The sequence below is a fragment of the Podarcis gaigeae genome (assembly GCF_964106915.1).
Source record: "Podarcis gaigeae genome assembly, chromosome: 9".
NCBI classification, from domain to species: Eukaryota; Metazoa; Chordata; class Lepidosauria; order Squamata; family Lacertidae; genus Podarcis; species Podarcis gaigeae.
In genome coordinates, this window is record NC_139685.1 from 78521841 (window position 1) to 78544079 (window position 22239).

The 22239-nt window shown below is 47.6% G+C and overlaps 2 protein-coding genes and 1 long non-coding RNA gene across 6 annotated transcripts in view; 2 read left to right on the forward strand and 1 right to left on the reverse strand.

The window, feature by feature from the left end:
* LOC310852992 (zinc finger protein 638-like) overlaps positions 1-22138 on the forward strand; it is a 57606-nt gene extending 35468 nt beyond the window's left edge. For both annotated transcript variants that reach the window (XM_083757104.1, XM_083757101.1), the window contains exons 16-17: positions 329-949; positions 21198-22138. The gene's annotated coding sequence lies outside the window, so the exon portion shown is untranslated. The remainder of the gene's footprint in view (positions 1-328; positions 950-21197) is intronic.
* The window catches only part of LOC310853040, a 484331-nt gene that overhangs the window by 130384 nt on the left and 331708 nt on the right, over positions 1-22239 (reverse strand). The window lies entirely within an intron of this gene.
* The window catches only part of ZNF638 (zinc finger protein 638), a 68358-nt gene continuing 54418 nt past the window's right edge, over positions 8300-22239 (forward strand). For 2 of the 3 annotated variants that reach the window (XM_083757034.1, XM_083757035.1), the window contains exon 1: positions 8300-9258. In XM_083757034.1, coding sequence (XP_083613160.1) covers positions 9167-9258 — 92 coding nt within the window. In that variant the 5' untranslated portion in view covers positions 8300-9166. The remainder of the gene's footprint in view (positions 9259-22239) is intronic. The other variant, XM_083757036.1, reaches the window with a different exon arrangement.

The window sequence follows — 22239 nt, forward strand, 5'->3', positions numbered from 1 at the left end:
TAATTTTGTATTTTTATGTTGTAAACCACCCTGAGATGGATGGATGGAGGGCGGTGCAGTCATACCTCATGTTGAAATAGCTTCAGGTTAAGCATTTTCAGGTTTTGCCGCATGCACAGATGCTCAAAATGATGTTGCTCATGCGCAGAAGTGGTGAATCGCGACCCGCGCACCTGCAGATGTGGGTTGCATTCGCTTCAGGATGCGAATGGGGCTCCGGAATGGATCCTGTTTACATCCAGAGGTACCACTGTATACCAATTTAATAAATATTACTACTACTACTAATAATAATAATGAGCCGCTTGCTTTTTCTCCCCCTCTTTAGCGTCGTCTGCAGAAGCAGGAAGCTCCAGGAAACCTCCAGCCAAATCTGATGTGGCAGAACAACCACCCAAGAAGTCAGACCGTCCACTGCAGACAAATCCTGACCACCAAGAGCCACCCAAGAAGGAGGCCGCAACGCGGGAAAAAGGAGACCAGCAACCTGCATCCAAATCTGATGTGGCAGAACAACCACCCAGCAAGTCAGACCATCCACTGCAGACAAATCCCAGCCATCAGGAGCTGCCCAAGATGCAGGCAGCAACGCAGGAACAAGGAGACCGCCAACGTGAAGATCAGTTGCGCCTGTCATTGACACCAGTTGTAGAACAAAGTGTCATGCAGGCCCTGTCGCAGCTGCAGCCTGGAGGCGCAGTGGGTGCTGGACTCACCCAAGGAACAAGCTTGCCCCCACTTCCTGCTGTGCAGATTGATCCAGGATCCCTATCCCTTGTCTGCATGATGCAGCTGGTTGCAACACAGATGTTGCAAGCTGCCTTAAGTGTGCAGGGAAGCCCAAGTGTGGCTGGCCCAAGCCCCCAGTTAAGTATTCCTGCAGGAAGCGAAGAAAAGAAGCAGGAGAGCAGTCAGGAAGTGGTGCCAGGAGTCGTTCCTCCTTGCTCAGGTGAGGAGTTGTTGGGAAGGGGGCTGAGGGTGGGTCTGGCTGTAGAGGGAGGTTGTTCTGTGTTGGAGATATCCGTCAAGACTTGTATTGGTGATATAATACACAATCCCTGCTCAAGTTCAGGACTGCCCTGAGATCCCGCTGGCTTCTCTGGTAGTGGTGAACACACCTGTGCTGTTGCTTCTAGGGTGCAGGGATCTTGTATGCAATCTGTTGGGCTGGGAGACTGGTTCCTTTTGTGGCATACCGAATACACAATGATATGTGATTTTACTGATTTATGGCTACATTTCTATCCTCCGATGAACTCAAGGTGGCATACATGGTTCTCCCCCTCCTCATTTCACCCCACAACAACCCTGAGAGCCAGTGTGGTGTAGTGGTTAAGAGCAGTGGACTCGTAATCTGGTGAACCGGGTTCGATTCTCTGCTCCTCCACATGCAGCTGCTGGGTGACCTTGGGCTAGTCACAATTCTCTGAAGTCTCTCAGCCTCATTCACTTCACAGAGTGTTTGTTGTGGGAGAGGAAGGGAAAGGAGAATGTTAGCCGCTTTGAGACTCCTTAGGGTAGTGATAAAGCCGGATATCAAATCCAAACTCTTCTTCAACATCACCCACTGAGTTTAAAGCTGAGTGGGGATTTGAACTCGGGTCTCCCTGGCCCTAGTCCAGCACTCTCACCACTTCACTACGCTGGCTCTTGGGCCAGTGAGGAAAAATGCTACTTGAGGCTTCAAGAGCTGTGCCAGGAGAGCTGGCGCATTTCTGTTTAGGTGTTCTCATTGCTGTGGATGGATCTCTTGTGATTCAAATACCGCTTGATGGAGAAGCAACTGATTCTCAAGGAAACAGAAGTAATGAAGTCAGATCAGGGTTGTGTCAGAGCACATGTTGCTTATGTTGTGCTTTGAGATTTTGCTGAACAGCAAGCTACAGATGTTCCAGGTATGGTAACTGAATACGGCAAGGCTTGCGAGAATTTCTAATCCTTTAGTGCTGTTTAGCAGATAGTTTGTGGATAGTATCAAATCTAGATATTTTGCTAAGGGTCAGGGATTATGGGAGCTGGGAGTCCTGCATTGCAGGGGTTGGACTGCAGGACTCTTGGGGACTTTTCCAACTCTACAATTCTAGGATTCCGTTCACAGCACCTGGAGGGCACCAGGATCCTCTATTCTTGACATAGGCCAACACTGCCATGGACATGAGGGGAGTCAGAGATTTGCTTGCAGGTCACCAGTCTGGGTGATTGAAGAGGATTGTGTTCTCTTTATTCAGTCATTTGGGGTGGGGTAAATGTTATTTAATAGAATCACAGAACCTTTGAATTGTGGAATTGGAAGGGACCCAAAGGGTCGTCTAGTACAACCCCCTGCAATGCAGGACTTACATGGATGCTTTATAGTTCTCATGGGGTTGCCTCCTCAGCTGCCTGGGGCGGGGCTCCCAAAAGCCAGTAGCACAGTCCCAGGGAGGTGCTAGTCATTTCCCTACAATTATAGAACCATAGAATTGTAGAGTTGGAAAAGACCACAAGAGTCATCTAGTCCAACCTGCTGCAATGCAGGACTCTTATGCCCAACGTGGGACTTGAACCCATGTCCCTGTGATCAAGAGCCTCATGGTCTACCACCTGAGCTACAAAGGCTGCACTCAATGGGGTACTTGGAGGCATCAGTGGCGGCATCACATTTTTTTTTGTTAAGTCATTTTTTATTAATTTCCCAATAAAAAACATCCAATTAGCATATCAAATCATAATCCAATTAAAATAAAAAACTAAAATATGAAAAGACCAAATTACCATCCAAATTATTGTTATTAATTTTGGGGGGCTTCCCATAATCTGGACCTTGAAGCATATCCAAATCTCAGTCCTGCCTCTCCTCATTGTTTCAATATTTTCCACATCTCGATTTTAACGCTTTAAAGTTCTCCTTCTCTGGCTCTGTGATTCTCAATCATGTCAGACATCATATATCCTTGCATCCATTGAATATAGCTTTACTTGTAGATGTATCTTTTTTTAACTGTCTTTTTGCCCACGCAGCTTTCTCTGATTCCAGATTCCATTCCAATCTAAGCTGTTATCCAAATCTGTTATCTGAAGTTTAATGACGCAGCATTAATCCTTCCAGTCTGGGCTGTTGTCCAAACCTTCTTTTTGAGATTTAATAACGCAGTACCTTCCACATTATAGAGTTATTCTTAATAATTCTTGAGCAGACTGTTTGCAATATTGTAAGGTAAATAAACTGTATTCCACAGATATCAGTCATTTGGCGATCAATCAGCCTTCCTGGAGACACAGTCCCCCTCCGGGCCCTAGAGGGGGGCTGCTAGGCATCCATCTAGCCTTCGCTCTCGCTCATAATGAAAAAACCTTCTGCAAACAGCTGCACTGTATGTTATCCAAAATATTGTCTCAAATCATTGTAATCAGCCAGTAAATAGTTCCTGTTTCTCTCAAAGAAGGGAGGATTTCACATTTCCCCGTGCTGCATAGTACTGACAGGCGCCATCTTATTTTTTCTTCTATCTTTGGGAAACATTTCAAGTCTTAAGTAAAGCTGTGCAGTTGAACCCCCAATTTATATAGAAGTCCATTTGTACTCTTTCTTTTTTTTTTCTTTTTTTTTCAAATTAAGTTCTTAATGAGGCTTGGCATGGAAAGCCAATTGTAGATGTTAAGAAGAGAGAAAAAAGAACATACCAAACAGAATCCACACACCATGATGAGAATCTCTTTGAAGTCCAAGCTTGTGCACCAGAGACTATACAATTCTGCAGTTTTTTTCTTAAGCTTCTTTGGTCCAGACAATGTCTGTTTATTGTCCAATTCTAATCATTTCTTCAAACAGATATTCCCGGCTATGAGAATGACATCGGAGTGTGCCAACCTTCCCTTGCTCTGCGACCCAGTGTCCTGTCGCTTGCACCTTGATGCAAGTTGGCAATCTCGGACAATCTGTGGGTCTACGAGACAGTCCTCCCCCAACCTGGGAAGGCTGCCAGGGCTAATTACCCCCATATTAGCCCTGAATTACCGGGACGGCTAGGGTACGGTCATATGGGAGTCGGTTATCACATTGACTTTGTTTCTGTTTAGTTGCAGCCCCTGCCCATAAGGTTTTCTGGACACAGTTGTGTGCTGTGCAAGGAAGCGCATGCTGGCGTCCGGGAGAGAATCCCACCTTGGGCTGGGTCACAGGCTGCATGTCGTGTGGCTGGGTTAGGAGGACATGCATGATTTGGGAGCGGCTGGTGCCTCCAGATGTTATCCAGCAGCTGGGCGAGAATAACTTGGGCACGCAGAAAGGCATAGAGCTCAACTGGAACGTGCAGAGGAACTTGGTCTGGTGCACCGAGCAGTTCCCAGCAGCCGAGATCATCTGGTCTGATCTGTTTCAGAGGCTTTGTTGTAAAGACATCAGTGCGCCTGCAAAGATTAATTGCGCACGGGGGGAAATCAACAGGGCAATCACGTTCTTTGTCAAGTCCCGTGGCTGGGGTGTCATTCAGCAGCCGGGCATTTATTTTGATCGCTCAGATCTACATGGAGGATGGCTATAAATCTCTCAGACAAGGGCATTGACAAATGGCTGAAGAACATCTGTTCTGGTCTTTTGGAGCTGGTGTAGTTTCCATCAGTGAGGCATCAGTCCAGCTTGGACATTGGCAAGAACTATAGTGGTGCTGCTGGGTATTGTGCATAGGGTACCTGAAGATGGCAAGGGAGAGGGATGCTTCCTTAAGGAACCGTGGCACTTTGAGTCCTCAGCTGGTCAGCACTGGAGCCGTAGCTTGGTGGCTGCAGGCACATCGAACAGTCCACATTGTCTGCTGCTTTGAGCTACTCCTCAGGTTATCCATCAGTCATTTTTCTCTCATGCCAGCAGCCGTCTCTGAACTTTCAGTTCCCTCATCTAATTGTCATCACGTGAGGAAGAGCTGGGATTTGTGTGCTAGCATCCCTCTGTGGCATCCTCTTATTGCCCTGCTGTACTTCCACGCGTTGGGAAAGTGAACAGCTGCAGTGAGGGGATCACAGAGAATTCTGAATCTCTGAAGTCCGATCTTGTGGGAATACAAATGGAGCTAATATTTGGGCTACCCCTGCGAGCTATGTCTAGGAAGCTGCCAACGGGGAAAACATGGCCTGTTCCAACTCAGCTGTGTGCGTGGATTCCTGAAGTTGGTGTGAATGGTTGCAAAAACTGAAGCCATCAGAACAGAAAATTCACAGGATGGCAAAGTGCAGGAGAACATGCTGTCTCCTTGGAGAGTACTTTCTCCTTGGAGAGTATTTTTTATACCCGTGTTCCTCAAACTTGAATTCTCAGCTGTTGTTGGACTATAACTCCCATCATCCATAGCTAGCAGGACCAGTGATCATGGATGGTGGGGGTTGTAGTGTAGCCTTATTGGAGTTCACCGATTGGGTCTGCGTTGCTCTGGGACAGGAGGAAGGAAGTCAAATGACACCAAGGTTGATTCCAAGAAAGCGTTTATTCTGCTCTCCGGATAGCAGAAGGCACTTGCATGATCAAGTCCACAGCAAGTCCAAAGAAATGACAAGTTTCATGCAGTATATATATCCTCCAGGCACCCTCTCCCTCCTTCCCATATAAATCCAACCACGTCAGCCTATGTACGCAGGTTGACATCACATATGTTCTTGCTCTGGTATTCTTAACCATAAAAGGGGATTCCTTCCTGTACTTATGACCATAAAAGGATCTTCCTCTTCCTACTCTTATCTGGGAGGAATAGGTCATCATCTCCGGGAACACGCTCTGGCGCTGTTCCCAGATTGGGTCTGTGCGTCTTTTGTGGTCAGCACATAAGATAAGGCACAGACGCATCATCCCTGCTCTACTGGAACTTGGCAAGGTCACTCATTGCCGCCACGGACTGATAAGGGAGAGAGCTTCGAGCACAGCCGGGTTTTTGTTTATACATTGACTCAGAGCTCAAGTTAATGGATTTTAGCTAAGGAAAAATAGGGATTTTGGTGCAGTTTTCAAACTGCCTTCACAGTCAGTTTTGGGTTTGGGAAACCCATTCCTTCAGTAGTCCAACAGCAGCTGGGAATTCCAAGTTTGAGGAAAAAATGGTCTGCACGGACTGGTGGCTTCAGGCAGGGAGTCTCTCCCAGCCCTTTTTGGAGATGCTGGGAACTGAACCTGGGGCCTTTTGGTGCTGGAAGCTGCATCATCCTGAGTCAGACCACTGGTCCATTTAGCATAATATTGCTTCATTGACTGGCAGAAGCTCTCCAGGGTTTCAGGCATGGAATGCCGTTAGCCCAACGGCCTCAGCCCTGTATACCTGAAGGAGTGACTTCACCCCTGTTGCTCGGCCTGGACACTGAGGTCCAGCTCCGAGAGCCTTCTGGCAGTCCACTCATTGCTGGAAGTGAAGTTACAGGGAAACAGGGAGAGGGACTTGCCGGTAGTGGCGCCTGCCCTGTGGAACACCTTCCTGTCGCTTGTCAAAGAGATAGGAATTCTGAAGGCAGCCCTGTATCGGGAAGCTTTTAAAGTTTGACACTGTATTTTTGTTGAAGCTGCACTGAGTGGCTGGGGGAACCCAGTCAGATGGGCAGGGTAGAAGAAACAAATTGTTGTTTCGTTGTTTTTGTTTTAATTACTTATTTGTCCTTTTATCTTGTGAACCATCCTGAGATCATTTGTTAAAAGGCAGTATATAAATCTATTTATTTATTTATATTATTATTATTATTATTATTATTATTATTATTATCTGGAGATGCTGCTGGGGATTGAACCTGGGAACTTCTGCACACAAAGCAGGTGATCTGCCACTCCATGGCATGAGACGTCAGGTGTGAGGCTGATGGGTAAGACTTGGAGAAAACAGTGTCACAGGTCAAACTGAGGCCTGTGCCGGAACAGAATAAGCTTCTTGGCTGGAGATTTCCTACGTCAGCCGTAAAAGGAGCAGGGAAGGGCACAATGAATCCAGCAGGCTGCTTTGGAGCTCTGTATGCAACTGCTGTAGGGACTTGAATTCAGGTGGCACAGATTTTGAGAGCGCACGGGTTCCTTTCTGAAAGGAAAGAGGCTGATTTCTTGACTATCGGTGACCTCAGTTACCGTATTTTTCGCTCTATAGGATGCACTTTTCCCCCTCCAAAAATGAAGGGGAAATGTGTGTGTGTCCTATGGAGTGAATGCAGGCTTTCGCTGAATCCTGGAGAGTGAGAGGGGGCGGAGAGGGGGTGGATAGCAGCAAGCTCCGGGAGTGAAGGCGAGGTTGTACGCAACCTCGCCCCCGCTCCCGGACCTGTTCTGGGGTCGGGGGAAGCTCGGGCTTCCCCCGCCCCAGCCCCGTGGCTAAAAAGGAAGCCAAGACAGCAAGCGGGATGGATCCCGCTTGCTGTCTTGTCTTCTGCCAAAGCCGCGCGCAGCCTCTCCCGGCTGGAGAGGTTGTGCGTGGCTAAAGAGGAAGCCAAGACAGCCAGCGGGATAGATCCCGCTGGCTGTCTTGGCTTCTTTGCTCTTTGGGGCTGGGGGGGGAATAATCCCCCCCCAAAAAAACCGTAAAGGTAAAGGTACCCCTGCCCGTACAGGCCAGTCTTGACAGACTCTGGGGTTGTGCGCCCATCTCACTTAAGAGGCCAGGGGCCAGCGCTGTCCGGAGACACTTCTGGGTCACGTGGCCAGTGTGACAAAGCTGCATCTGGCGAGCCAGAGCTGCACACGGAAACGCCGTTTACCTTCCCGCTGGTAAGCGGTCCCTATTTATCTACTTGCACCCGGAGGTGCTTTCAAACTGCTAGGTTGGCAGGCGCTGGGACCGAGCAGCGGGAGCGCACCCCGCCGCAGGGATTCGAACCGCCGACCTTTCAATTGGCAAGTCCTAGGCGCTGAGGCTTTAACCCACAGCGCCACCTGCGTCCCAGGTGCACCCTATGGTCTGGTGCGCCCTATAGAGTGAAAAATACGGTATTTGGGCAGGGTGGCTGGCTGACTAATCTGGTCTCCCCAGATGATGCTCAATTGCAACTCTCATCATTCTCGCTTCTTAGCCTTGCTGGCCAGGGCTGTTGGGAACTGAAGTCCAGCAACATCTGGAGTGCCAGAAATTAGCTACCCAGGTTTAAGGTCACGGCTGTAATGTAGGAATTCTTGGAACAGCTAGGCACCTGCGTACAAACCCCTGACATAAAACTAAAATGTGAGAGAGGGCACTTGCTCTTCATGCAAAAGACCTCAGGTTAATGTGTAATTATCCAGTTTGTGGGATGGAGTAGGTTGGAGCAAGCTCTCCTTGCCCTTGGATAAATTCTACCCAAAGTTGGAGACAGTATTCCGGGTGTGATCTGACCAAGGCAGAATAGAGCAGGACTATTCCTTCCCTTGATCTGGACACTAGACTTCTGTTGATGCAGCCTAGAAGAGCATCACTGATGCATTTATTTTAGTTTGCCATTGTTTCCTGCCTGGAACTGCAGGAAAGGTTGCTCATGCCCTACATCTAGTTCGCATTTAGGTCAGACAAGCAGGCTGAAGTCCTGACCTTGCCTCTTGGATGTGACTGATCCCGATGCTAAGAAAACAAACCTGACCCTGTGTGTGCCAGCGATCCTCCCCCAAGATTCTTGGCCTCATGTCCAGCCAGCTGGACTTGAGTGACAGGCAGCTCTGCCTTTGGACAGCGCATTCCAGGGACAGCTAATGAGACCCTCTTGGCACAGGCAGACGGCTGAGTACAGCGTGTCCCTTGCCCAGAGGTGGCTGAGCTGTCGTTTTCCCTTCCTGCCATGCGGAGAACGTGGGACGCTTTTCTCCAGTGGATGGTCCCAGCCAGCGGCATAAAGAGGAGAAGGATGGGAGATAGCAAGAGGCAGGCAAGGTCCAAGGGCGACCAGGACCTCTAAGGAGTTGTGGGGGGAGAAGGACCTGGTGTTCCCTGCACCCTTGTGAAAGGAGAGTCTCCTGTGTCCTCTCCCGTCTTCCAGCATCTTAGAAGGAGGACCTGTTCTCAGCATAAGCTACCCTTTGGCCAAGGAGTTTCTCTCCTTCGTTGATAGAGGAGCAGAGGCCAATGTTGACCGAAGAATCGGCTTGGATTGGATACCCTTGAGCCAAATATCTCATGCTTAGCCTGCACCCTTTTGCACTTCTCCCAAGAAGCCCTGGGGGGAGGAAGTTTTTGCCTGGGTTCCTGCCGATCTCGCTGATGGGAAGATGCAAGACGGGAAGAAAACAGCAAGCACCAAAGGGAACAGGGCACCGTCCGGTGAAGCGGCTGCTCAGCACCCTCTAGATCCACTGAGACGGTAAGTCCAAGCTGGACCAAGGCGGTCTAGTCTGGAGTCACTGTTAGTAGCCGAGAGATAAGCTTTCTGCCCATCCATTGTCAGAATTCTTAAAGGATTTTGAGGGTCATCTCGTTCAAGCTCACAATACCATGACTGTAATGCCTGGATGCTGGTCCAACATTTCTTGGTTTCAGGGACAGAGACCCTCCCTGTTTCTGTGATGCTTTGATCCCTTGTTAATTCATGCTTTTGTGAAAGGACTGGTTGGTTCTCTTACCTGGGTATGCAAGGGCTTTCAAGTTGACATGCCTCCAGAGGATGTGCTCTGTAAAGATGAATGGAAGGATCTAGGTATAGTAAAGCACAAAGAGCAATGGCTTTTGGCTGTGCAAGAAAAGAAAGAAAGTTGGAATGAAGCAATGATTTTAAACCACCAGAGGTAGATTTAAATATGAAGGAAGAGGTGAAGTGAAGTCTTTCTAGGTTAAATATACATATACATGAGCCAGAGAGAGAGAGTATACACACTCCACTTTGGGAGAATTGAAGCAGGACCGTGAATAAGTTATCTATATAATATCCAAGTAAAAATTGAGTAATGACTGCATAATGGAAAGGATGTTTGTGTTGAGAGCCAGTGTGGTGTAGTGGTTAAGAGCAATGGACTCGTAATCTGGTGAACTGGGTTCGATTCTCGGCTCCTCTACATGCAGCTGCTGGGTGACCTTATGGTGGTGATAAAGCGGGATATCAAATCCAAACTCTTGTTTTTGTTTTATCAGTTTTTCAATAGAACATATTGCTAACGTAGGAAGTGTGTGAAGTATCCTCTGAAGCTTTCAGAAGGGTTGAGCAAAGATTGTGAAGTGGAGCCCATCTCAAACTTATCCTTCCAAAAGAGCTGCCTTCCCCCAGTTCTGCTTGTGCCTCTCCTTGCACACAGGGGTCCTCTTTCTGTCATTGCTCAGTGGCAGAAGGCAAGCTTTGCGCATGGAAGGTCCCAGTTCTCATCACTGCCATTTCCCATAAAGATGAAAAATCCTGCTGGGAAGGGCTTCTCCCTCTTCCGAAGTCCCTAGAGCACTTCTGCCGCTCTGAGTAGGTAGCACTAGGCAGGCTGATCAGCGGACTCGGCGCAGCATTGATGTACGTTCCTTAATGGAAGTCAAATAAGAGAGTGGATTGAGGGATGTGCTGCTGTATAATTCTGTGCCAGCTCTTATGGCCGCCTCTCAGCAATTCTTGAGCTGTGATTCCTGCACTGCTGGGGGTTGGACTAGGTGGTCCATGGTGGTTCCTTCCAACTCTACACTTCTGATTTTATTGTAGTTGTTGCAGGCCTTTCTGGCAAAACGCACAGCAGAAATGTGTTTCGATACTATAAATGGTCCTGTAATCCTCGAATGAAGAGTGGTATATAAATTTAATATTTCCCCCCCTTTATAAACAGTGAGCTGAAGTTGGTCATAGCGCTGAAGAGGATGCATCTTTGGTCTCAATGACTCCAGGTGCATTGCTGAGCCTGCTCAGTGGCTGATGGGGGTAGATGGGGGGTATGGATGGATGAACTGTTTTGTCCTGCTTGGGCTGCAGTGAAAAGGCCAGTTGCAGGCCAGACAAGAGATGCAAAAAACCCTGTGTTGATTGTATCCTCTCAGCTGTCTTGACTGTGAAGTCTAAGCCAGTGGTTGCATGGCGAGCTATAGCTCAGGCAACTACAGATGTGGGCATTTCATTGGGGTCCTGTGGCCTAAGCCTGGCTTCCTACAGTCAAAGCCCACTGAGCATAAAACACAAGGAGCTGCTCCTGCACAAGCCCCACTGAAATGGGCTTGGGTATTTCACCAGGACATGCATTGGACCCTGTTTCTTGGGCACTAGAAAGGAAGGGAACAAGAAAGAGCAGGTTTAGGAGGGCAGCTGTTCCCTCTGTGATACCATAGGAGGGAGATGACTCCGCAGGATTCTGCTGTGAGATTGAGAAGACACTGATATGAGATCCTCCCTTGAGGTCATGCGCAGGGTTTTGTTGCCCTCACTTCTCAAAGCTCAGTGCATTCTCCAATTTATGAACAGCTTTCAAAGAGGACCAGGCAGGAGGAGAGTTTTAAAAGGTGAAAATATGGACAACTTTTTTGGGCAAAGTTATTGAACTTTTTTTAGTTTTGCCCAAAGTTATTGAGCTTTTCTTGCAAAAATCTCAAAATGAGATTTTAAGTAAATTTGGCGAAATCTAGACTTCCAACATGGGTTGCCATGCGTCTGGATTTCCCCTGACATTTCCATGATTTCTGCCCAAATACTGCTCTCGACTTCCGTATTCCATCCATGTCTAGGAAATTCTGGACGTATGGCAACCCTATTTTCAGCTACTGGCCACCGTGGAGCTGCTCCACTGTCAGATGCACCATGCCTCTGAATACCACGCCTTATGAATGAAGGTACTTTTGATAAATAAATGCCTTAGCCCGGGGCTGGTTCCCCATGGCCTGACATTTTACCAATCACTCAGCAATAACATACATTAGAAAAAGAAACCAAAATATACCAATTGTAAAACAAGTGAAGGAATTTATTTGAAAAGACCCAAGGTGAAATATGGCAGAGGATAAGTATTAAGGGATTTGTTAACTGAAATGGTGACTTTACTCTAAATTTCATGGTAGGTTCTTAAGGCAATCTTTTTCTAATGGGTTAAGATGCTGTTGGTTTCATGGCATAGTATTTTGCTATGATGGAGGGTAGCAAGGGAGAATCATAGAATAAAATCATAGAATCATAGAGTTGGAAGAGACCACAAGGACCATCGAGTCCAACCCCCTGCCAAGCAGGAAACACCATCAGAGCACTCCTGACATATGGTTGTCAAGCCTCTGCTTAAAAACCTCCAAAGAAGGAGACTCCACCACACTCCTTGGCAGCAAATTCCACTGTCGAACAGCTCTTACTGTCAGGAAGTTCTTCCTAATGTTTAGGTGGAATCTTCTTTCTTGTAGTTTGGATCCATTGCTCCGTGTCCGCTTCTCTGGAGCAGCAGAAAACAACCTTTCTCCCTCCTCTATGTGACAGGAGAAAGGAGGTCCAGGAGAAAGCTGGTTGGTATGGATTAAGCGCGGGGGTCAGCAAACTTTTTTAGCAGGGGGTCGGTCCACTGTCCCTCAGACCTTCGGGAGGGCCGGAGTATATATGGGGGGGGGGGAATTCCTATGCCCCACAAATAACCCAGAGATGCATTTTAAATAAAAGCACACATTCTACTCATGTAAAAACACGCTGATTCCTGGACTGTCCGCAGGCCGGATTTAGAAGGTGATTGGGCCGGATCCAGCCCCCAGGCCTTAGATTGCTTACTCATGGATGAAGGGGAGGGATCCTTTCACAATCCCAAGTATTTCTTGAAAATTGTCATGGAGAGTCTGAAGTGCAACCCTCAGCACCTCCTCTTTGAAACTCCCTGCGTCGTGATATTAAGCAGACGCCTTCGCTGTGCTTTCCCCCCCAGTCTGCTAAAATCATCTTTGTATATAGGCAAGCCTACCTGAATGTTCATAAAGATGGTGCGAGTTTTAATTTGTTTCCGTTTGAGCTTTCTCAAAGCCTTAAATTGTTAGTAATTCTTCTTACTGATCATTTTATCGTTATACCTTTTTCCGTAAACTGCTTTCCGGTTTGTTTATTGGTTCATACAATCAGACAATGTGTAATTTTTATGAAACAAACAGATAATAAAAAGATTGTGTGGTAGCTGTAACTGGGGAGTAGTGTGTCTGACCAAAAAGCAGCAGCAAAGTTAGTTGGTGAGGTTTTATGCCACCCAAAAATTGCCGTGGGCAGATGTGTTGTTGAGCTGAGGGGGACGGAGTCAGAGTTGTGAATGACAACCCTGAACTGTAGCCCAGTGTGACTCTTCTGTTGTGTTCCTACTGTAGTGGCATTGCACATTTGGACCAAGGTGTTCAGGGACCGTCGGGTCTGCTTCTGGTCCGATAACCAGGCAGCGGTGAGCGTTTTGGCAAAGCAGTCTTCACATTCCAGCAGAGTCTCAGCTCTCTTACACCCTTTCGTTCTGCACTGCTTAAGGTTCAGTATTGTGTTTTCTGCCCGGTTAATTCCAGGAGCTTCTGACGACATTGCTGGTGCTCTGTCCTGCTTTCATCTGGAGTGCTTCAGGTCCCTGGCTCCAGATGCACAGCAGCTGCCTGAGTTTTTCCCCGGATCATCTATGGAACCTTGGCAGCATTTAGTTTTACAGGGAGTAGCGGCTTCCACTTCCCCTTCTACACTTTGGTCTTCTAAGAAGGCCTGGACTGACTTCTTAGCCTTTCGCTCGCAGTTCTTGGCTATTGATAGGAGTTTGTCTCCATCTACTGAGCAGGTGCTGCAGTATTTGGCGCACCTGTTGCAGCTTGGTCGTGCCACTAAGACTATCAGGATTCAGTCGGCTGCAGTTTCGTTTTTTAGCAAATCACTATTTTCTAAAGCCCCTTGCGCTAAGTTTATCGTGTGCAAAGCCTTGGAGGGCCGGAGCAAGCTTCAACCTCCCAGAGCATTAGGGAGGAAGCCTGTCACATTTGACCTTCTGTGCCGCATTCGCAGTAAGTTAAGACTTATCTGCAGGACAAAATACGAGGCTAGAGATTTTTCAGCTGCATATTCCATTGCATTTTTCGGAGTACTACAGGTTGGTGAGGTGGTGCTGGAATCTGCCCAGGGTCGAGTTACCAGAGGTCTATTGCTGCAGAATGTATCATTATCAGCAGCGGAACTGGTCATTACTGTCAGGAACCCCAAGATTGACCAATTGGGCAGAGGCGCCACGGTTAGGCTGCCTGCCACTGGTAGGGAAGGCCCTTGCCCAGTTAAGGATACCAGGAAATATAGGGCTCTTTGTCCCCCTGGGGCTAGCCCATTCTTAGTGCATGAGAACGGCACCCCGTTAGCTAGGCATCATTTTACGCGGGTGATGGATAAAGCTATTTCAGCCTGTGGCTTGTCAGCCACTGAATATGCGCCTCATTCTTTTTGCATAGGCGCTGCCACAACAGCAGCACCTTGGGGCCTGTCAGTTGACAGGATAAAAAATATGGGATGCTGGAAGTCGTGACGCCTACAAGGGTTATGCCAGGAAGCGTCACCAGCAGTGTGTGTTCTGATGCCTGCTTGTTATTCCCTTCTTCTCAGGTCTAGCAGCCGTGCGTATTTGGATTGTCGGCCACAGCATTGTGCACTGGGCCAGTCTGCGGGCTGCGGAGTCTGAACTGGGGCACTGTCTTGGCCTTCCCAACCACGTGAGCGTATCCTGGATGTCCAGATGTGGAATGCGATGGGATGATTTACTCCCAATGGTGCGGGCGAAGGTGTCCTGTGAAGGACCTCCCGCAGCGATAGTGGTGCAGCTGGGCGAGAATGATTTGGTGTTGGTACACAGCTTAAGTTTGCGTTCCCGCATGCAAGAGGACTTGGAAGAGCTGGCGGCCGCTCTCCCTGGACTCAAAATATTCTGGTCACAATTGCTACAGCGACGTGCGTGGCTTGGTAGCCACAGCCCAACTGCCACCGAAACAGCCAGGAAGCGCACGAATAGTGCCGTGTCCAAGAAGGTTGTTGCTCTGGGAGGCGCTGTTATCCGCCATGAGGGCATTAACTTCAAGGACGCTGCCTTGTACAGGCCAGATGGTGTAAATCTTTCCAATGCTGGAAATGATGTTTGGCTGAGCGAGGTGTCAGTGGGGTTGATGGGTTGGTTGCAGGTGTGAGTGGTTTGGCAGATATACCCATTTTAGCACAGAAATTTGGTCTTCTATTTCTAGTTTTTCTGCTGCTTTAAACAAATACATTCAGATGCCTACCAAGCCATCAGATAATGGTGAGTGCCTCTTCAGCACTGAGATACCCATTGGCAACAAGATAACTATTGGCCAGGACATTCATAGTCATTGATTGATTGATTGGTTCGTTGGTTGATTATTATACTTACACATTATTTTTAAAATGTTATTTTATCAGCTTCAAACAACATGGTATTTCAAGTTTGCTGATGAATGGGTCTTTCTTTCTTTCTTACTTTCTTTCTTTCTTTCTTTCTTTCTTTCTTTCTTTCATTCATTCATTCATTCATTCTCTATCTATATTGCACCTTCTTCCCTGATGGAACCCAAGTACAGATAAAAACAGGAACTGCTTATAACCCCATTCACAGTCAGTCAATGGATATAGAATGTACGTTGGCAATGAGAAGAGAGATCACATGCATTATCCATGTCAAATCTGCACACATTCATTTGAATGGGAGAACAGAGTGTACACTCATACAAATCTGTGTGTCAAGGGAGCTAGCCTTTTATTTCCCAGGAACAAGAATATTGCTATTCTCAAGTGAGCTAATTCGATAACAGAGTATGGCTTCATCCACTCAGGCATTCAACATTGCTGGAATGTTTATCTGAAAAGGGTTTAAAGTTTTATATAATGTGACCTTGATATGAGAATCCAGGATTTGACAAAAGGATGTTAGTGCTTCTTTTAGTACCTGTGGATGTTTCCTAAATAGGCAATAAACAGACTGGGGAGATGAGTTTTTGGCAAATGCTATGTGAAAGCCAAACTACAAGTTTAACAATGTACTTATGGTGGGCTATTTATTCCTCCTTAATAAAAAGTAGCCAGGTGCCCCTAGTCTGGAATGATACCAAGGGCAGTAGAGTGGCATTAACCTTCCATTGTTTTTCTACTGAAAATTCGCCTCTGAAGCTTCTATTTAGCTAAAGTGGTACTATTTGCAGCAAATGGTGCTACATTGCCACTCAGGGCTTATTCACACTTCCATTTGCCCTGTTTCTTCCCTACAGGGAAGCCCATTCTTTAGCGATGAATTGGAACAAATAGCAATCGGGTTTTTGGTGGATTGCTGTTTGTTCCAATTTAGCACTAAAGAGTGAGATGGGAAAACACCATCCCTAGCTGCTACTACTAACCTAGAGCAAAGTCAAATGTATGAGAGGGTAGAACATATGGAGAATTCTGCTAACTGATATTTAGCATGAGCCTCCTATGCATACACCATCAGCCTTCACTTGACTTGCTCTCTTGATTATAGCTACAGCTTGCCTCTTGAGCAAGTAGTAGCTACCATTCTTAGAAGGGGTTGTGTAATGGGACCTAAAAGTGTAGCAAATTCAGTTATATTTCAAGCTCCACACTTTGGCTCCATATGCAAATGATTCCATGTCCAGTGCACTCAAAATTTTCAAATACTTTCTTTGCAGTATGTTAAGAACCTGGTGAAATAATTACAACTTGCCCTCAATTTCCTTTCATTACACTGTGCTTCAGTTAGACCTCCGAGTTGGACAGCACTTATTTCTGGGTAATGGCAAACTAATGTACCTTTCCCTGGACTTCAGCTCATTAGACAATTCTTCCATTAGACTGTGTTGATTTCTTTATACTTTCGACTAATGGACCATTCTTCCATTAGACTGTGCTGATTTCTTTATACTTTCGACCTGTATTCAAACACCCACTGCAACAATTTTGTGTGAAATTTAGAGCTAACAGATTGTAAAGTTAGGCTGTCCACTACTATCTGAGATGATGTACAGTGTCCTTCCACCTGCTCTTGTTAACAAGGTCCTCGGAAATTCATACTTAATCTTCCATTCATGTGTTTAACCAACATTTGCCCTCAGACTGAATCTTTCATGTGCTGTGCTGGCATAATGAAACAAGGGCTTTAAATCGTATCAGTACTCTGTAAGCCAGGTTTTGTGGAAAGTTTATGAATGTCACTTTGTAAATACAATCAGCACAATTTTGAAGATTTTGCATGGACACATAACATACGGATCAACAGCTCGTATGGATCAATTTTTTTTTTTTCTGGCAGATCATTAAAACAGGTAGGTGGCACTTATAAATTTTGTACATTTAAAACCCTATTGTCCTGCAACTTAAAAAAGATTGTAAGGAAAGTTGAGCAAAAACTATTCCCCTTGCTTTGCTTTTGAGTCACAAAAAACTCCTGTTTTCCATCATTTTTGGGAGGAGGTACATGAAAGTGATTCAGTGAAGTTAATTATGAGCCAGAGGGAGTCTGGGAAAACGGTCTTGGTGGTGAGTGGAAAAGCGTATTTCCAGCAACTGGCATTCGGAAGCATTTCTGCCTCCAGCCGTGGAGGCAGAGCCATCTTGGTTAGTGGCTGTCAACAGCCCTCTCCTCCCCAAGAGGGAAGCCTTTCACCTGACCCCTCAAGACTCTCTTTATGGTGTGAGGCTAAGGCTGTAATCCTCACAGCACTCGGCAGGGCTTATTTATGCCTCCACGCGGCGAGGATCACATGGTATGTTTTGAAGCAAACAACACGTCTTGAGTGCGCTCAGTTTCAGACGCGGCTGGGACGCTGCACTGCGATTTTGTAAAGGAGCAAATGAAGACATCCGAAACCGGGGCTGCTGTCACAACAGTTCGGTCACTTCTTGCACAGCTGACCTTTGGCATCATGTGTCTGCCGCACACCAGCTGCCTTGAGGGCGAAAAACGACATAATCTCCCTGCTCCTGCTGGCAACCATGGGTGGGGAGCAGAGGCTGGGGAGAGGAGAGGGGGCCAGGATGGTTTGGAGACATGAATGGGTGAGGGGGCGATGTGCTTTGCAGCATGTTAGAGAGCCACCCCCTGAGATCCACATAATGGTCACCGTTTGGCCAGAAAATGCTGGACCACTGCCAGCGTGCATTGAGCGCAGTTATGCTCTTACTTGGAGGTGATGTTCTTCAGGAGTTGCCAGCCTGCCCACGATCTCCAAATGCTTGTAATTCAGTACCCTGGAGATGTATTAGCTAGTCCTGCCGCCCTCCTGCCACCTTCATTTATGGCTCTGCAAAACAGACAGCTAAAAATAGCCAGGGGCTAGCGGTGATGAAATTGTAATTGCTCATTGCATGAAATGCCAGGGTATTCTGCCAAGGCGCTGAGCGCCCCTCGGTTCAAGACCTGGGAAAGCCATTTAGAGGGAAGGGTTTGCAATAGGATGAGGCTTCTGGCCCCTGCTGGGTTATTTTTCTTTACTAAGGCATAGCCAAGCAGGCAGCCCCATCAAAGAAACTGAGACGGCCTGGAGACTTCCAAGTTGGTCACAATGTTGAGTTCTTCTGCAAAGCTGCCTTTTAGGTTTTCGGTTTTCAGCTGAAACTAATGCAAAACGCAGAACAAGGCATTCTTCATCTGCAGTTTTTGAACCCATCTGCAGGCAGCTAAGTAAAGTGCATGTTATCCGGGAGACAATGGAGGAGGTGAGGTCAAACTGTTGGCAGGTTGCAGCGTCTGCTGTGGCTGTAGAAGCCGATGCAGGAGAGACATGTTTTGTTGCAGCTGGGGCAGGTGAAGGGATCTGGTAGATGCACCAGGCTGTTTCTTCTCTCTCTGCTCCTCACTGCTTTGGATACACTACTGCCTGTCTCCAGTCACTGCAGTTGTATCTCTGATGGTGGCAACTCAAGGAACTCCAACGGCTTCCTCCTGGTGGGTGGGTGGTAATCGGGGAGGTGAGGAATCTGTTCTTTGTTCTGCAAGCCCTCTGTGTCCTTGTAGATAAGGGGGTTGTGGAGCTTAGTGTTGGAAAACGCTCTTGGGGTGCCTGCAAGTCCCCGGAACTCCGAACATCCTCTGGTACGCGCAGCTCTGGAAAAGGCATCTCTCTTCTCTTCCAGTGCTCTTCTGTTGACATCATAATGATATATGCACACTGAGCTTCTGGCTAAACACAGCAAGAAGTGTAAGACATCGTAGAGCTAATCTACTATTTATTTACACGCTTTGTACAGACAAAAGCATAATGGCGTCCGTTCTCTTCAGGACACTTAGTCCAGTAAGAAGGGCAAGCTCCTGAGATGGTTCTGCAGCCTCTGTCCTCTCCTCCTCTGCAACATTTGCTGAGTTTGAACCACTTTCTGCACCTGGCTCTTCCGGCTCGAGAAAGCCTGTTGCCTCTTCAGCACCCCACCATTCCTCTCCTCCTTTTCCCTCTGACCTGTGCTCTCTGCCCCACCACCACTCCCCAGGCTCTGAGCCTTCCTCCTCTGCCTGGCTAGTGCCTCCCAGCCAACCCACACATCACCACAAATTGGGACTTATCAGCAGATAGAATTAAGTCCCTCAGGAGATGGCATTCCAAGGCACACCTGCGCCCCTGAACACTGTCTTGTTTATTTTCTTGGTTTTTTGAGGATTGGCTACCAAGAAGGTATGGATTTGCGGGCACAGGGTTGTGTATTGGGCCAAAGTCCGCACGGTTTCGTCCAAGTGGGGCAGCAGCCTGGGCTTCCCGTCAAATCTAGAGGCCCAGGTGGGGGCTAGGGCCACAGCACTCCCCAGGTGCAATCCAGCAAGGGACTACTCATTGATGCAGGTCAAGAACTCGCTCTTTTCCAATCGAACCAAAATTAAGTCTTTTCTCCTGTAGTCAATAAAGTCATTACCTGATTTGACCCAAATACTAGTTGCCTTTTCTCTTTATTCATTGAATTTAGGGGGGATGGTTTCCGTAGGACAGGGGGATGCATGGGCAGCTAAGTCCGCGCCATTGAGCACCGGCACTTCCTCCATCATGAACAATCCAATGAGGGAGACCCATTGGGTCACTTTGTGGGCAGTAAAGGATGTCCTTGGGTTGAGCTTGCTGTCCAGGAAGTGGATCTTGGCTGCTTGGTCCCTGGGCATATAACCAAGGCCCCTGGCTTGCCTTAGCAGCTACTTCCTTGTTATTTTAGGATGTTCTTTGGGGTGGGGAGTTCTGAAAAAGTGGGAAGGCATGGCGTTTGCTGCAGGGCGAGTCGGAAGTTAGAGCTCACTCCCACTGATTAATTCTCCCAGGGGCCCAAGAGTTTCTCTCCGTGCCTTGCAAAAGCTCAATCTTATGTGCTGAATCGGGTCTTACCAGATTGTGTAGAAAATCAGAAGAGAGGTTTTCCATAACCTGAGCTTCAGTGCAGAGGCGAGGAGGGGAAGGTACCAACTGCAGCAAGCCTGGCACCTCTTCAGGAGCAGCAGGGAATTTATGCAGTGAAGGAGAGTTCAGTGTTTGGTTTTGAGATCCTTAGGACGGTAAGGGCCTGCAGCGTAATCAGGGATTTGAAGGCTGAAGTTAGAAAAACAAGTTTGTCTTTTTCTGCTGCATCCCCTCTCTCAAACTGGGAGGCACTCTATCCTGTCTTCTGCCTTGACACCAGGGCACAATGCAAGATCTGACGTGCTATTATTTTGCTATGGTTTAAATGGGTAATAGTCTTGTGCCATCTCAGATTGCATCATATGTCAGGGTTCACATGGTCGAAAGCTTTTCCATTTCCTACAGAGAGAAAATGAGCACATCGGGGCGATGGCTAGGCTTCAACCCCTGTCCCTGACATACTTGCTTTCTACATGCAGGGATATTTTTTTTAATTGCTCAGGAAGTGGACTGCCTGTGTCAGCTTCTGCCTCCCAAATGTAACCTTTGACAATATGGGGGTTATGTAGTAGCGGGTTGGATGGTTTCTTTCAACAGGGATTAGACAAGTTTGTGGTGATGATTGGCCCTGGAGCAGAGCTAAGCGTCCTGGATTGTCCATGATCTCCAGGTGGATATTTCTTCTGAAAAAGCCACAGAGGGCTGTCCACAAGTGCCACAAGGGTTGGACATGAACCCTCAAAGCATGCTAAATGACAGCTGGCGAAATCTAGTGCAGCTAATTTAATGCAGGGTAGTGGAGACACATATCGAGGCTTTTGACAAATGGAAAGCTCTTCAGGCCTGTGGTCTCCCGGCTGTGGATTACGCTGTGCATTCCTTTAGGATCTGCCCATTGGGGTCTGCCAACCGATGGAATCAAGGATATGGGACGCTGAAGATCTAATGCATACAGAAGGTATATCTGCAAGAACCCATGGTAATCATGCTCTGTCACTCCTTTATTTTCAGGTTACCCCGTGATTAACATATGGATCGTGGGACACTATATCACCCACTGGGCCTTTGTGCGTGCCATCAGTACCAGCATGGGTAGCTGCCTGGGGCTTCCTGAAAGTTTCAGTGTCTCCTGGGTCACAAAGTGTGACATGAAATGGGAGGAGTTTATGCCAATCGTGACGACCAGAGCTGCCTTGCATGGTCCCCCCAAAGCTCTGATTGTTCAACTTGGAGAGAACGACCTGGGTCAAAGGAGCGGCAAAGACTTAGCCACAAGCATGATGAACGACTTTGATGAGCTGGCTGTTATGTTCCCAGGCCTGACCTTAATCTGGTCTGAAATGCTGGTGAGGCGTTGGCCAGTTTACTCCCGCCCGCAGGCACTCAACAAGACCAGGAAAACTATTAATCGTAGGGTGGCAGAGAAGGTGCAGTTCTTGAATGGACGGGTGATACGACACCCCAACATTACTCTCAAGCAGGCCTTGTTTCATAATGACGGCGTTCACCTTTCCGATTTGGGAAGTGATGTTTGGCTGACTGATCTCATCCAGGGCATTAGGGATTGGTTGCAGGTGTGAGGGTGTTGGCAGCGATCCTTTGGGGCTTGAGTGGCGGTTAGGCATTGGGTAAGTCTTGTTTATGGGAGGGGAGATTGTAGCCTCCGCCTGCCCCTCCTCGTTAAGGGTATCCCTTTAAAGGGATCCGGGTGTGTAGCGCCTGTCCAAAGCCTGGGCGTGGGCTAGGGCCATGCCACGACCCCATCAGGGACCCTGGGGGTGCCACGATTTTATGTATATCATAGGGCTCCCCCTACCGGTCGTTTATTATTAGGAGGCTCCCTGCAGATGGGCAGGAGTCAGGATATAGTCTTCTTTCACCCAATGCCTAAGACAAACCGCTCACGTGTGTATCCAATAAAGTTGTGGCCCATTTTATCCCATTGACCTAAATATTTGTGTCCGTGTTTTTATTATCTAAGGCCTCATCATGTGACTGAAACTGTCTTGGTCGCGCTGGTTAATGATCTCCGGCGGGCTAGGGACAAAGGTGA